At 48.0% G+C, this 14946-nt stretch overlaps 1 protein-coding gene across 1 annotated transcript in view; it reads right to left on the bottom strand.

The window, feature by feature from the left end:
- grin2db (glutamate receptor, ionotropic, N-methyl D-aspartate 2D, b) overlaps positions 1-14946 on the bottom strand; it is a 38359-nt gene that overhangs the window by 12880 nt on the left and 10533 nt on the right. Inside the window, exons 5-12 of the mRNA XM_076281304.1 lie at positions 14064-14270; positions 12746-13012; positions 9937-10256; positions 9089-9203; positions 4675-4880; positions 3547-3715; positions 1802-1955; positions 1271-1396 (exon numbers count right to left, since the gene is read on the bottom strand). Of these exons, the coding sequence (XP_076137419.1) occupies positions 1271-1396; positions 1802-1955; positions 3547-3715; positions 4675-4880; positions 9089-9203; positions 9937-10256; positions 12746-13012; positions 14064-14270 (1564 nt within the window). The remainder of the gene's footprint in view (positions 1-1270; positions 1397-1801; positions 1956-3546; positions 3716-4674; positions 4881-9088; positions 9204-9936; positions 10257-12745; positions 13013-14063; positions 14271-14946) is intronic.

Genomic DNA, 14946 nt, shown 5'->3' with positions numbered 1-14946 from the left:
CTGCAGCAGAAACTGAGCTAGCAATGCAGAGAATATTGATTGTCAAAAGTTTTCATATGGTGTGTTTAAAAAAGCCATAGGGAGTGTTTCTGAATGCAGAGTTTTGCAAAGTATCTCAGCTGCATTTAGAACTGGCCCTGTGAAAAAAGTGATTTGCATCTGTTGTTGCCCGTGTGAATAGTGAGGATACAAGAGCTGAATTGAGCATCCTGTTGAACATGCTGTTTTGGTAGAAAAGATGCTGTAATGGTTACATCAAGTGTGTCGCCTCTTGACTTTTTTCCATTTGATTTTCACTGTGTGCATTGTGCATTTCCTTTCTTCATTAACCAATGTTTGTTCAAGCAGGGGGGAAAAAAGAAGCCGCATTTTTCTCTCCGATTTTGCCAAGGAGCAGCCACTCAGGTTACCCCAGCCCAAATCTAACGTCCCTTCACGGACAGCGGGAGAACAAAGGCGATTTCACCATGCGTGCGTCAGTCAGGGGGACGGAGACGCGGGCGCTGCTCAAAGCCTCCGACTTCCTCTCCTGGTTTTTATCGCGGGCGACACAAGAGTTGTCTGTTCCGCTCAGCCCCAGAGCTTGCTTAGGCATCCGTGGCTATGCAAATCTGTTCACTCTCCACATTCCCCCTCTGCCAGCAAAATGCCAGTCTTTATATCGCGCTCCGCAACGCGGGCCCTCTCCTGCTGTCGCCACGGCTTGACAGTAGCCACAAAACCGCCATAAAGTTGACAGGCCAGCAACATTCCCCTGGCCCTTCAATCACTAAAACTGCCCTGAGCAGGTTTCTCTTGCTCCTGCAGATTTTTCAATTCTATTCAAAATAGTACATAAAGACAGCAGGGATACAATAAAAAGAGCTGAAATTTAGAAAGATTTTGATTGCAGGATAAAGCTCCTCCATTAAAGATGGATGAGGAGGATTGGGGATGGGGTGCGAGCAGAGAGAGAAGATGAGGGGAGAAATATATAAAAATGAGAAAATGAACTATGAGGGAGAGGCGTCCATAAAACCATGAGAGCGAAAACCTGCAGTGTTAAATTATACATGGCTTTCTGGAAAGTAAGAAAGAGGGTCTGCAGACCAGTGAATAAATAAGCAAATGATAAATTCAGACCAAGTGATGAATGTTGCAATTGGCCTCTTCCACAAACACACACTGCAAGGCCGGACAACTCTGTGTTATACTACCGTGCACAGGCTGCAGTGTAGTGATCAAGACTGTTGAAACAACATGGCCACCAAACCTGATGAGCAGCACTCACTTTTGGCACTCTGAAGGTCGCGGTTGTAGCCGACGGGGCTGAAGAACTCAAAGATGAAGACGGTCACCGCAACTACCGTCAGGCACATGACAAACATCATCACCCACACAGCTGGACTGTAAGGCTCTGAAAGCATCAAATAGGAGAACAAAGAAATAAAACATTGATATATTCTTTCAAGGGGAAATTATTGAATTTCCCCTTGAGGATCAATAAAGTATCTATCTATCTATCTATATATTTCAAGTGGGTTATTTTTAAAAATGTCAGGAGAAATAGGAAGGAGAATATCTGTTATGGTTTCCCTTCTTTTGTCTCTTCTATTCATGTGGTCAATTGCATATTATTGGCATTCATATTGCCATTTGCCCACGTCATACATGTACCACTATCATGCATGTATATCAGTGACGGCAATAGAACATCTTACAACTTTAACAAAACAGTCTTGTGATAAGTGACCTTAGGGTAGCAGACAATCCAGACGTAATCTAATGTCAAACTGGCCCCTTGCTCCCTCCTGTCACTCACCAAGGAAGGCAGAAGGAGAGACTGTGCCGTTGCTACGGGAGACCATGACACTGATGCCAGTCTCCACAAAAGGTACTGAGAAGTCCACCACCTGTGAGCGCTCCTCGTTGATGGTGAGCGAGCCGATGGCCATATCAGCGTGCTTATACACCACCTAGCTCAGAAAATCATAAGCCATTATTGTATCATTTCAGTATCAAAATGTACACCTCTATGGTTTATTCATGACAGGAGAAAAGGTGATTATGTGGTTGCCAACTTGGAGCAGGAACTGGTAATTACATATCATTACAATAATTTATCCCATTAAAAAAAACTCGAAACACATTCACACGCGAGACAAGAAACGCATTAGCTCTTTTTCAACACTGTTTTTTTAATTTAACAGCAATGTTTATGCATTAGAACTGAAATATCAATGTAGAGAATGCATCTGATGCATAACTGTTCCTCACTTATTTAACCCACACATTAATTTAAATGATTCATCTCAACAATTGGCTCGGCATCCCTGTCAATTAAAGATGAATAACACTGCATTTAACAACAGATGCAGATTTCACTGCCTACAAGAAAGTGAATTCTGGAGGAACACAGAGCTAAGCAAGATTGGGGGCTTTCTTCACAACTTAACAAGTTAACTGAGGTCATTGATTAGATAATAAATCAAGGCACCCGGTTTCATTCGTCAATATCACTGGCCAATTAAAATATCCTATGGAACCTGTCTTAAAGTCCAACTAAGGGCACAGCAACGGTCGGAAGCTCTTCTATTTTATCTCCGTTAAATGAGACCTCAGAACCCCTATCAGCGATCTGAAATGAGTAGGGCTATTTTCAGTGTAGCTGCTGCTGCAACTTTTCCAGAGCTCCGTCAATCTGCCTGCCTGCCTGGCTGGCTGCGCATCAAGCTGCTGTATAAGTCAAATCCTGGAGAGGCCTTTGGGCCATACCGTAAAAAATCAAAGCAGGAGAAAAAAAAAATTAGCCTGAGAAAATAACCTTTAGCCTGAGTCTCTGGGGGCGTGCTGTCACGTCATTGGACAAGGATCTGCAGATCTGCAGGAAGATGCTAAAAGAGGCTGCGAGTGTGCCGGTAAAAAGAACTGCTTCCGATTCCCTAGCAACCGCCTTAACCAAGTCTACCCCAGGGGTGCGAGCATCTCAGCAGGAATTCTCTCACAAAACAACAGCCCCCCTGTTCCTCGCACACAGGGAACTGCCGCGTATCCAAGACAGACCCGACAAACGGAGAAAAAATGGGATTTGTGTGTGTGTATGTGTGTGCATGTCTGTGTGCATCTTCATATGTGTCTATGTGTGTGAAAAGCAAGAGAATGAGAGAGAAAAAGAGAGGGAGAGGGAGAGAGAAAAAGCGAGTTTGAAAGAGCACACAGGCCATCATTAGCGCCTCATAAGTCTCCTGTGAGAAGACGCGTGGTATTTCACTGGTAGTCCCGGAGGCTCCTCCTCGCCAGCAGAGAATGCAGCCTACCCAGAGGACCCCGCGCAAAGACTACAAATATGCCAGGAGCAGGGTCACTTGATACACTGTAAGACAACCTGCGGCAATTAGCATAGGTCAGAAACCCAGCCTAAACTCACAGCTGAGACTCCATAGTCCATTCTAGCCTCGCTGGTTCTCAATTCAGTGGCCTTATTATGAGCCGACTAGTAGCCAGTGTGCCCAACTGGGCTCTTTCCCTGACAGCACATCATTCCTCCAGACTCCATTATCGTCTTACCTCTCCCACCATGCCGTTCCAGACACCATCGATCTTCTTCCCATGCTTCCCATTGGTAACCAGGTAGAGATCGTAGGTGAAGCCCACGATCCGGGCCAAGCGCTTGAGGATGTCGATGCAGAAGCCCTTGCAGCATTGCTTCACGGGAGCCACCCCCTCCAGGAGGGAACTGAGGGAGGAGGACAAGAAGAGAGAAAATACGGAATTGAGTCGGGGATTAGAAAGGAGAAGAAGGAACACTAACAAACAAACAAAGAAACAAACAAAGAAACAGAAAAAACAAGGTGAGGGGAAAGCAAGGTGAAGGGAAAGCCGACCGAGTGGGCAACTGTGGAGAATGGCAATAAGAGCAGGTGATTGGACAGAAGAGAAGGAGAGAGAGAGAGAAAAAGAGATTGAAAGGGAAACAGAGAGAGAAAGAGATGGAGTAAGAACAGGATACTGAGAAAAAACAAGGAATGTCACTTTAAAGTGGGGCAGGAAGATAAAGTTCACTCTTCTTCTTTGTTCGATAGTGAGCGCAGCAGAACACTGAGAGCTTTTGGGAATATGGTGAAAGAGAATGAATAGAAATATGAAAAAGAAATTATATTTATCCTCAGCGATGGACCCCTATGAGCACCAGCATGTTCCATAGGCTGAGAGTGATAGATTGCAGCAAGACCTACACCTAAGACAGGGTGGCCGGAGGGGTCAAAGAAATAAACGACAGCAAACGACAAGTTGATTGAAATGGTACTAGAGGTTTTACAGCCCCAAATCCCCCACAGTGTGACCTGACACTGGAGGGAGCAGGCCAAAAGATGGAAAATAAAATAAAGGAGCTGATGCTGGATTGAGAGAGGAAATCACCTTTACTATTTCAGACAGTCTGGAGAAAAATCCTATATTGAGTGAGTGAGAGGAGGCAGTGCCCTAAGAGCCATCTTTCTTCCCTTCTTGACACTCGCTGTCTTTGAGGGACAGACATAATGGTGGAACAGACAGCAAAAAAACTAAAAGTGACTGCTTGATCGATGATTGAAAATGTGCCGGCGAGGGGATCTTTGTCCCTGGCCCATCTGGGCAGGACAGCGGCTTGGGGCCAAAGAGCAGCGAGGCGGCTGATGGATTGCAGGGGGGTCTGACCTGGCATTGAGGGACCGACGGCACGGGACGGAGTCTCGAATGCAGGTCCCCGAGGCGGCGTCAGCCAGCTCCACGATGACAAACGGACGCTCCTCCAGGGTGACCACGTGCAGGTGCTGGGCGTCGTCGGGCGGCTGCAGGAACTGACCGTAGCGGGACAGCGTGTGGTAGCGCAGCCTTAGCGCGCCGTTCTCCCACGATCCTACCTGGGAGCACACGCAGCAAGGGTCAGTGCTGGACACCCCCCCCCCACACACACACACACACACACACACACACCACACACACACACACCCCTCACACCTGCTGCTATGGAAATGACCTTAATCACACCACCACAGTCAAAGGTCAGATGAGAGCTCAACTCATTTCAACTGCAACATGAGCGAAGGCCGTTGCAGTGAGCCATTACCTAACTAGGTCCTGTGTTCTGGTGGCTGGTGGGTGCAGCGCTACATTCAGAGGCAGTGAAAAATGAGCAGCGTTTTGCTGCACTTCTCTCCTTGGGCACTCTATTGGGGGACTTTGGGTGTTTCACTAAGTGCTGTGTGACAGTGAAAGGTCACGCTCTTTTTTCCCACAGACAGAAAGCAAGGGGGGTCAAATGGGCACATAGCAAGGGAGAAACATACTGTAGCGTTCAATTATTTTAGTCAGAGACTGAGCGGAGGTCTGTCAGAAGGGCACTGTTGTATAAACAACTACTGAACAAAACATTCCAAATTAACCCCTCTGATAATATTCACAGCATATAATGCAAAGTGTGCTTTTTTTTTTTAAACTGTGCATTTTCCACAGTGTCTCCCCAAAAGCTAACTGAACTGGTTAAGCAAGGCACCAACAATGTCTAGGTTATGGACTAAATACTCATGAATAGTCATACAACGTGGTCACTCATTTTTAATAAATGAGCCTTTGAGGAGTTGTGGTAAATTCCTCAGAGAACCACCACGCTAGCTGACACTTCACATCCCAATGACTTACAGCACTAGAAAAACTCACTGCATTCATATGCAGATATATAGCTACGGCTGGGCTGTTTTTTTAATCCCGCCGTACACCGAGGACCACACTATTCCCCTGGGGCACCACTGACCTAAGCTAATCATTGCTAACAGTCTGCTGTGCTTCTCCCGACAGCAAAGCGGCACGCTCGCTGGCAGGAGACACAGTAATGGGCCCAAGTCATTGTGAAAAGAGTATTAAATATTCAATAAAAGCAGAGACAGCACATATACCGTAGGTGTAATGGGCAGATTGCTGTGGTGCAGTAAGTGCCTGTCCGTCCCTTATCCCGGGTTTATACTCCACGAGACCTGAGGGCTGAGGCGCAGGCAAGCTAATTGAAAGGGATTCAAAGGAAAAGGCAATAGTCAGCAGGTTGGTTCCTGCAGGGCCTTGCCTGTGTAGGGCGGCTAGCCCACTTAAGGTTATAGCGGCAGCAGCAACTATGCTAGTGCAATTAGCAGTTCCAACAAAGCCAGCACCGAATGTAAGCTTTTATTTAACACACTTATTGATTTATCCTCACTCCTGATTGATTGTCAGATTGAATAATTCATGAGCTTTCTGTTTTTAACAAAATCACTGGCAAGTTGGGTAGCGAATGCTTTAACCCTACTCTTATCCCAACCATTAAACAGTTGATTTATACATATACAATATCGCACCATTCCACGTCTTTCTGTTCCCTATTCAGCAGCAGTGCACCAAGAGCAGATTTAGTGTCATCAGTGAAACAGCACCAGTAAACAGCAGGGCAGGGCTCCAGAGGGGGGTGCGGAGGTGCGCTTCCGAGCTGAACAGCTGTCTTTTCACCGCGAGAGATGCAGACACCAGAAAGCCTACCACAGTGGTTTAAAAGAAGCACATCCAAACAGGTGGCACCAGCTTGTACTCTAGCTTTTCTGAACAAAACATAGATCTATAAAATATGCATGACATGTCAAAAGTACGGAGGCTGTGCTGGATACGGGTGTGAGTGAGCATTTTTTTCTCTCTCTTGCGAAAAACCGCCTGGAGCTGCGATATCTACATGCTAATGATGCAAAGCACCGACTGTCATGTCGGTATAGTCCTCTTTTATGTCCTCAGAAATATTCAGCGGGGCTTTTTTTTCTTCTGCGTATACCTCTCAGACCATGTGCTGTAGTAGTTATTTTAGGGCATGCCGTGTCAGAAAGAGGAAGACATCTTAACTTCAACAACGTCGAACCAAGGGCCAAGAAAATGATCAGAAACAGCAACAATAGAGCACAAGAGGGGTTCCATCCAAGAATCACAAAGAGCTAGAACTGCATACTCATCCTGCATTGGTGGGAACCAGGGTTTAGCTAGACTGAGAAATCTTTATTTAGAAGAGCATATCAGCTAATAAGCGGAGATCATTAGGAACAACTCGTTGAGTCTCAACATGCCTTACATTTTGCATTTGAGGTCTTTTTTAATTCAACACTTTTCATGTTACTAACACTTTAAAAACTCCAAAATATATTGATATTATATAGTAGAATATGTATTAAGCAATTATTTGTAAAACACATTAAGCCTCTGCTCTGATTAATCTTTGTCTGTTGATTTTCTGTTATTATCTTTAAAAGTTTTCTCTCCCTCTCAGCAATCATCTTTCCATTTTAAAAATGACGCAACGGTCAAAAGAGATGAAAACTGATGCTGGAGCTGCAATTGAAAAGCAATCAAAGGTGAAATCAAGACAAACTGAGCAGAATTACTCTACTTCGTCTAAAAGGATAAGCAACTAAATAAGCCGCCTGAGCATTCTGCCAAAGAACACAGTGTTCACCACATAGTGCTCACGCAGCACTTTACCAACACAACCACTCCGATTTAGACTTTTAACCCGCCCAAGAAGAAAAACAGCGAGGAAACATTCCCATTTGCAGAATGATGACCAACTGTTCTTAATTTCAGAGCCGTATAATGAAGCACACAGACCTCTGAGAGAGAGAGGCAGGCTCCATTACACGGGTATCAGGCTGCTGCATTACACAACCACAAACTGGGGGTGGTATCGCTCTCAGCTGACTGTTTGTGAAGAACTGAGGTCTATGGACTGGAGGGGAGTTGCTGCAGCTCAGAGAGACCCGCAAAAGCTGCCATATTTCATGGAGGAGGGGGTTGTTTGTTTGTTTCTCTGTTTGAGACTATTTGTTTGTTTCATTGTGCAGGTTCTGACAGGGCACCCAGCACACCACAGCAGTGCACTCACAGGCAGGAGAGACAAAAGAGCCTAAACAGTCCTGACTTTCCATGGCGTCGTGGGAGTCTAAATGAGCCGCGTTCAACCTTTCAGCGCGCCCGAGGCAGCTGCGCGGTCTCCCTGAACTCTCCTACCTGCAGCTCAGGCGCGCTGCACCCTCCCCGCTCACTCACTCACGCACTCGCTCACTCGCTAGGCTCTCTGGGGCATTTGTGCATACAGCAGCACGCACTGCGCCTCTTCTTCCCCCGTGGTGGTGGTGTGTGTGTGTGTGTGTGTGTGTGTGTGTGTGTGTGTGTGTGTGTGTGTGTATGCCGTGCGCTGTCAAAGCTTTTCCACTTTCCCCACTATGCTCGGAATCTGTCCTCCCCTTTCCCACCAGCGCCTCTCTCGCCTCTCGCAGCGCTCTCTCCGAGTGCCATGTCCTGGTTTGAGGATTAAATCCATCTCCATTTGGGTTTATTTCATGGAGCAGAATTTTAAGTCCGTTTCCAAATTGAATCCTGAATAAATTGGAATTTCAACTGATGTGACCCACAGTGAAGTGGGGTCAGGCCACACGCCTACCACACTACATCGTTTTCTGTGTGTCATTATCCGTATACAGTATGTTGCTGTGTGCATTTGTTATGCTCTGCTTGTGTTGCTGTGAGTGCTATGTGAGTTACTTATTTTGACGCTTGTGCACACATACTGTACTGTGGCCCTGCTGTGATTCACTTCTCCTCTTTGACATTGTTGTCAGGGTGATCTATAGTTCAAATGCATTCTCCCCCATTCACCCCTAAATTGGGCTTTTTTTTCTGGCAGTTCCTCCGCCACATCATTTTGAGGTCAGTGTCAGTGGACTGTCATTAATAATGAGCCGCTTGCTCGCTCGCTCGCTGCCCGGAGTCTGCCGTGGCAACCACAACTTGTGTGCGAAACTTCCTCCCACCCCGGACGCGGCACCACAGTGATGCCACTGACAACACCTAAAACCTGGCTCCGCTAATCACAGCAGCCCATCTACACATTGTGGGCGAAACCAGCAGGCACCGCGGGGGGAGATGCCTATCTGAGAGGCTCCACTGCGTGGTGTCTGAGTGGGGACTGCGGGTCAGATCTCCGCCGCTCGGCGGGGGAAAGAGCGGCAGGTGATTGCCGGGAGTGGGAAGAGGTGTTCCCCCGGGGGTGGGGGGGGGGGTTGCTTACGTCCTCCCAGCCTCGGTCCGAGTTGTAGGAGATGACATCGAGAGACGGGTTGGCCAGGTAGCCCTCGTTGTTGAAGGAGTAGTCCCGCCCGGCGAGGGTGATATTGTTGAAGTATCTGAGGCAAAGAGAGGGAGAGATAGTGTCAGGGAGTAAGGATGGAGAGAGACAGTCTTGTTGGAACATGTTGGAAAAAACAGGTTGAGAAAAATGCAGGGTTGCTTCATAGACTGGGATTTAAAACAGGTAGACAGGTAAAAACAGAGACAATGTCCTTGTCAAACGGTTACAGAAAATAAACTGTGAAAAAATAGTTTCACAAAAATAGTTTGTGAATGTATTTCTGGGTCCATTATCTGACTCCTTGTTTGGGTAGGAAGTCTTCTCCTCTCGTTACTGGTTTGTAATTGTACATATCTAGTGTCAGAGTGACAAATGTGCCCAAAATGAAGCTGCTCTGCAGTTACTGACAGTAAACAGCAAGTGGCAGTAAAATGAAGCTTTCTTTAGAGAGTTCATTCACCTCACCAGCAATTCTGTGTGGGTTTTTTTTCAAAGACCTGGGCCAACTTTTTTGGTTCTGCATCAACTTGCCTTTTCTATGGAAGTGACAAAGTGTCAAAACAGTGGGGTGCAAGGATCGGTTTACCCCTGAGGATATCCATGCGCATATGACAAACCAGTCTGGGAGCTGCTGCGATAACTGAACCTGCTGTCAGAGCAGCCGAGGAGGTTTCATGTGGAATATTACATAATGATGTGAAACAGAGACTTGAAGTGGAATGAAAAACAAAAAGCCAGATAGATATGGCGCGGATGCTAGAATTGAATCTATGACCATGGCGACTTACTTCACCCTCCCATATACTCTGTGTGTGCTGTTGGCGTCCGTCTGGCAGTTGGTGACAAAGTTCGTCCCTCCGGTGTCTTTGCGCAGCGCCACAGCACCGTGGGTCAACACGGAGACGCCCTGTGCGATCCGCTTGCGGGGCTCGTCCCGCCAGCCCTGCGGCCGCACTGCAAACAGCCGCTTGGGGAGGCCCTCCAGGCCGAGCCCGGACAGTGCAGGCCCCACCGCGAACCACATGTTAGAGGCTCCGGCCTGACCCGCCGCCCAGGCCGCACGGAACACCAGCTCAGCCTCCTCCTGGGAGCAGTACAGCAACCGCACCTGGGCCAGAGGAGAGAGAGAGAGAGAGAGAGAGAGAGGAGAAGAGAGAACAAAGGGAGAGGAGAGGAAAGGAGAGGCACAGGAGGAGAGAGAAGTGGGCAAGAGGAGAGGGGGAAAACAGGATAAAAGAGAGGAGGTAGAAACAAAGAAAGGAGGTGAGAGGAGAAAAGGAGAGATAAGGAGAGATAATCGAGAGGAACCAAGAGAAGGAGAGGGAGAAAGGAGAAAAGGAAAGCAGGAGAAGAGAGGGAGAGGAGAGGAGAAGCAGGAGAATGAAAAGAAACCCATTAAGAGGAGAAAGAAAGAGAGGAGTCAGGGGTGAGAACGGAGCGAAGGAGGAGAAGGCAGGAGCAGAGGGAGAGAGGGAAAGAGAGGGGAGTTATAAGGGGGAATAATAATATTTGCATACATGTCTGATGACTTTAGAGCAGAGAAGTCGTTACTGGTTGGTGTGGGGGCATGCCTGGGGATCGTCTGTGTGAAGGGAGGAAGACACAGGAGCAGGGGGAGAGAGGGAGAGATGGAGAGATGAGAGAAATAAAGAGGGGAAGATGAAAGGGCGAGAGGGAGAAAATCAAGAGGAGGAAAACAGAAAGAGGGAAGAGAGAGGAATGAGAGGAGCAGAGAGGGGAAAGAAGAGATACAGAGAGACTGAGAGAGAGAGAGAAGGCCGAGAGTAAGCAGGGATTTTGACTATTCAACCTTTATTGAATTTGATGCTGTAATGTTTTGGCAAAAAACAATCCCGCTTGCCATGCCAATAAAGTTCCATTTAAATTGAGAGAGACAGAGCAAGGCACTGTAAGGGAGCAAGAGAGATAGAGAGACAAAGGAGGAGAGAGAAGGAGGGATTTAATGAAAGTGTGTGTTTGTGTGAGCGAGTGAGAGAGGGAGAAATGGAGAGAGAAAGAGAAAGAGAGAGCAAATTAATGAGAATGTATGTGTTTCTGCGCGAGTGTGGCAAGGGGGTGTGGGTGTTTGCAAGTGAGGCAGGGAGAGCGTGAGGGGAGGGGGCAGAGATAGAGAGAGATAGAGAGATAGAGAGAGCACAGACAGAGGAAAGAGATATTCAGGTGGAAATGAACCTGGCCTCATCTGTGCTTGAGAGAACAAGTGAGCGAGAGAGAGAGATAGAGGAGAGAGAAGGAGAGAGAGCAAGAGAAGTGAGGAGGGAAAGTGGTGGCCATGAGGGAAGCAGGGGAACGGGCAGCGGTGCGGTGACATTGAGAGTGAAGGAGAGCGGCGTTAATGCCCGGCGTGGCACAGCATGGCCTGGTGCGGGTCCAGTCGCTCATTCCCAGTAGCACACACACACACACGCACGCACGCACACACACACACACACTCGCGCGGGGAGCCAGGCAGGGCGAGGGTTAATGCACTGCGCACAGGCTGCACCACGACAGGCACTATGTTATATTAACACTGACACAGGCTCTGAAGCCACCCAATGAATAGAATAACACGCGCGGCCAACACCACGGGCCAGCCAGGGACATTAGAGGGGTGAAGCCCAGTCGCAAACTAACAGAGACCACAACACGCAGGCAAGGAAAATAGAGATAGCAAGGGACAGAGCGAGAGAGAGGGAGAGGGACAGAGAGAGAGAGAGAGAGAAAGAGAGAGAGAAAGAAAGAAAGGGAGAGAGAAGAGATGGTAATAGAGGTTGTGGGGTTGAGGAAGAGGGGGAGGGAGGGGGGAGGAAGGTTGGGTGGGTGGCTGAAGAGAAGCCTGTGGGTAGCAGGAGGCAGGGAGAGGGAGCAGGAGCCAGCCAACAGACACAGAGAGGAGCAGGCAATTGAGGCACACGGTGAGGGTGGAGATGACCACAGAGGACAAAAGGAGACAACAGGAGAGAGGGAACAAGAAGAAGAAAAAAGAAGAGATGAGTGGGGAAAAGAAGGAGGAAGAGACATATGAGACTATTGGTTCAAATGGAGAGAAAATGCAAAAAAAAGACAGAGCTTAACATTTTACAGAAAAAAAAACTGCAGAAAATAAGTGAGAGAGTGAGTGGGTGAATGAGTGAGATTGAGCTTTAGTGAGAGTAAGTGAGCTTAACTGAATGAGGAAGTGATAGAACAAGTGAGTGAGTGATTAAACACTAAGGACAAGTTAAGTGGTTTGGTGAGTGAGTTAGTGAGACTGAGCCATTTAATGAATTACATGGGATTACATGCACAAGCCGCTGAGTTGGTGAGTCAGTGAGTCAGTCAGTCAGTGAGTCAGTCAGTCAGTGAGTGAGTGAGTCAGTGAGTGAGTGATTGGCAGCTGGTGAGATAATGAACAAGAGTGAATAAATAGCTGGATGAGTGCATGAATGCGAGTGAGCGGTTAATGAAAAGCTGATGAAGTGGGTGGGTGAGCGAGTGGGTGATTCAGCGCAGGGGTATGAGTGACAAAGCGAGAGTGAGTCACTGGACCTCGCAATAAGATGACAAGTTTTCGCCGTTGGAGCGAGCGAGAGTGAGAGGCCGCTCTCCTCTTACCTGGGCCTCATTCTCTTTGAGCAGTCGGCGTGTCCGCGCGCCCCCTGGGTCTTCGGTCAGGTTCAGCATGACCACGCTCTTCTTCTCCCAGCCGATGAACGAGCCGTCCGTCAAGCCCTCCACCACAGACAGGAAGTCCTGGTAGCCATGGTGACGCGTGGCGACCAACGAGAAGGACGTCCAATCGTACTCCTCCAGCACCTCGAAGATCACCTCCAGTTGGAGAGCGGTTGAGGCACTGAATTGCAAGAATATGGAGCCCGTCTCCTGCAGAGAGGACCGTAAAGAAAAACTACATTTCCCATGACATCAGTCTATTTATTGGCTGTGTGTTGAACCATGGGAATTGATTTTTTAATGATTATTTTCATGGGCAAGAGCTACAATGACTGCAGGCTAGGACAGAGCATTAAGGAAAGTCTCTCATGACCACTGGAGTCAGTCACATACACATTTTAAATTATGTTTGGAAAAATATATATATTTTTGGGAATGAGCTTCAAAGGAAGGCCATCAAAGGAATTCAATCTCATCCCTCTCGAGTAAACAGTTTTTAAAGACATTTGTAAACACAAATGTAGTTATAGGGACATTTTTTCTTTTTAGTCTTGTTTTGAGTCACTTCCTAGTGCTCGGGAGCGACGAGGCCATATAGCTCCCCTTATTATGTCTGCTGGCTAGGCTTCACAAACACACCCCTGCACACTGGCTCGATCCGCGCACAGCTAATCAAAGCCGAGTAATGCGGGCCGGATCGAGGCCGTTTACAGGGGTGGCGCGAAAACAAAGGAATGGAGCGAAAGCCCCGCGGCGCTGATGTTTAACCTCTCACCCCGTCTCCTGCTCATTTACCCAGCCTCCCATGCCACGAGCGCCACGGGCACGGGGAGACGAAGCGGGAGCCTCACCCACAGCGGGCTCCTCCGCCAGGCTGGGAGCCACAGCAGCAGCAGCAGCTGCCACACCGGGGCTGCCGAGAGTCTGATTAAGTTCTTAGTATTAAAACTCACAGCGGAACATCCAATACACTGAGTTTAGAGCGAGCTGGGCCTGAGTGGGGCGTGTGACTCAGGCACAAGATGTGAGAAGAACGGCTCCGGGAAAAAAAACAAAAAACGCTTTCTTTCCCTTGCGCTTGTGATTCATATGAGTAAAGGGAAGCAAATACGCCACTGTGGTTCAACAAGTCGAAAGTGTTGATTCATTCACGTTACTGCGAGATGTCTCACCCTCCCGTGTCACACTTTGCGCACTCTACAGGAGTGCAGCAGGATCCGTGGGCTTACTACAGGACAACAAGCGAGCCCAAAAGCCCTACCTGCGGTACTCTCCCCAGTCCTGCTCCGCCGCCCACGGCCACGATGGGCAGCCCCGTCTGGGCCGAGACGAACTCCAGCATCGGGGCCAGGGGCCCCCAGGCCAGGGGCGCCGGCCTCTCCTCCTCATACACCAGCCCCTGCAGAGGCCTCGCCGCCAGCAGGTCGCACAGCTGAGAGAGCAGGGTCCTGGGGCTGCTGTCGTTCACCTGAACACCACAGCACGCAATACACACACACGCACGCACACACACACACGCACGCACACACACACACACACACACACACACACACACACGCACATGTGAGCTCACGTCCAAAGCAATCCACCGAAATGGGATTAAACTGAAATGATATTAAACAGTCCAAGAACGATTCACATCTTGGTTACACGGCGATGATATTCAATTGACATTCAAAGCAATTCACATTCAGGTTGTGGCTGAAATGAGATTATATTCAGGCTGAAAGCTTTTGGCATGTGATTCACATTCAAATCACATTCAAGTCATTTTCCTATCAAGCTCTCTCTCTGTTCTTTCACAATTCATTTTTCCTAATTAGGTCAAGATCTCCATCCAACAGTGATATGAAGAGCACTTCATATTCCTAGAGTTCTCTGGCTTTAACTTTTCATGTTCGTCTTTTCCTGCCAAGATATGCCTCTCCAGCAACTTCCCGTCTCTGATTTTGTGTATGCGAATATCAGTGTTGTCGGCCCTAGCTCAGTGCATGAGATTGCTTTTTCCCCCCATTTTGCTTACCCTTCCATATTTACCATCACTGGTTTTCTAACCACCAATGAATTGATCTGGCCAGTGCTGCCAACCCAAACTGGAGATGAATAAACATGAAATAAAACCATAGCTCACATGATATAGGTGT

Source organism: Alosa pseudoharengus, unplaced genomic scaffold, assembly GCF_046254945.1.
Source record: "Alosa pseudoharengus isolate Yale_2024_CS ecotype anadromous, Long Island Sound unplaced genomic scaffold, YU_APseudo_1.1 YU_APseudo_1.1_scf_12, whole genome shotgun sequence".
NCBI classification, from domain to species: domain Eukaryota; kingdom Metazoa; phylum Chordata; class Actinopteri; order Clupeiformes; family Clupeidae; genus Alosa; species Alosa pseudoharengus.
Note: the sequence above shows the minus strand (reverse complement) of the source record. Positions and strands in the feature narration are given on the sequence as shown.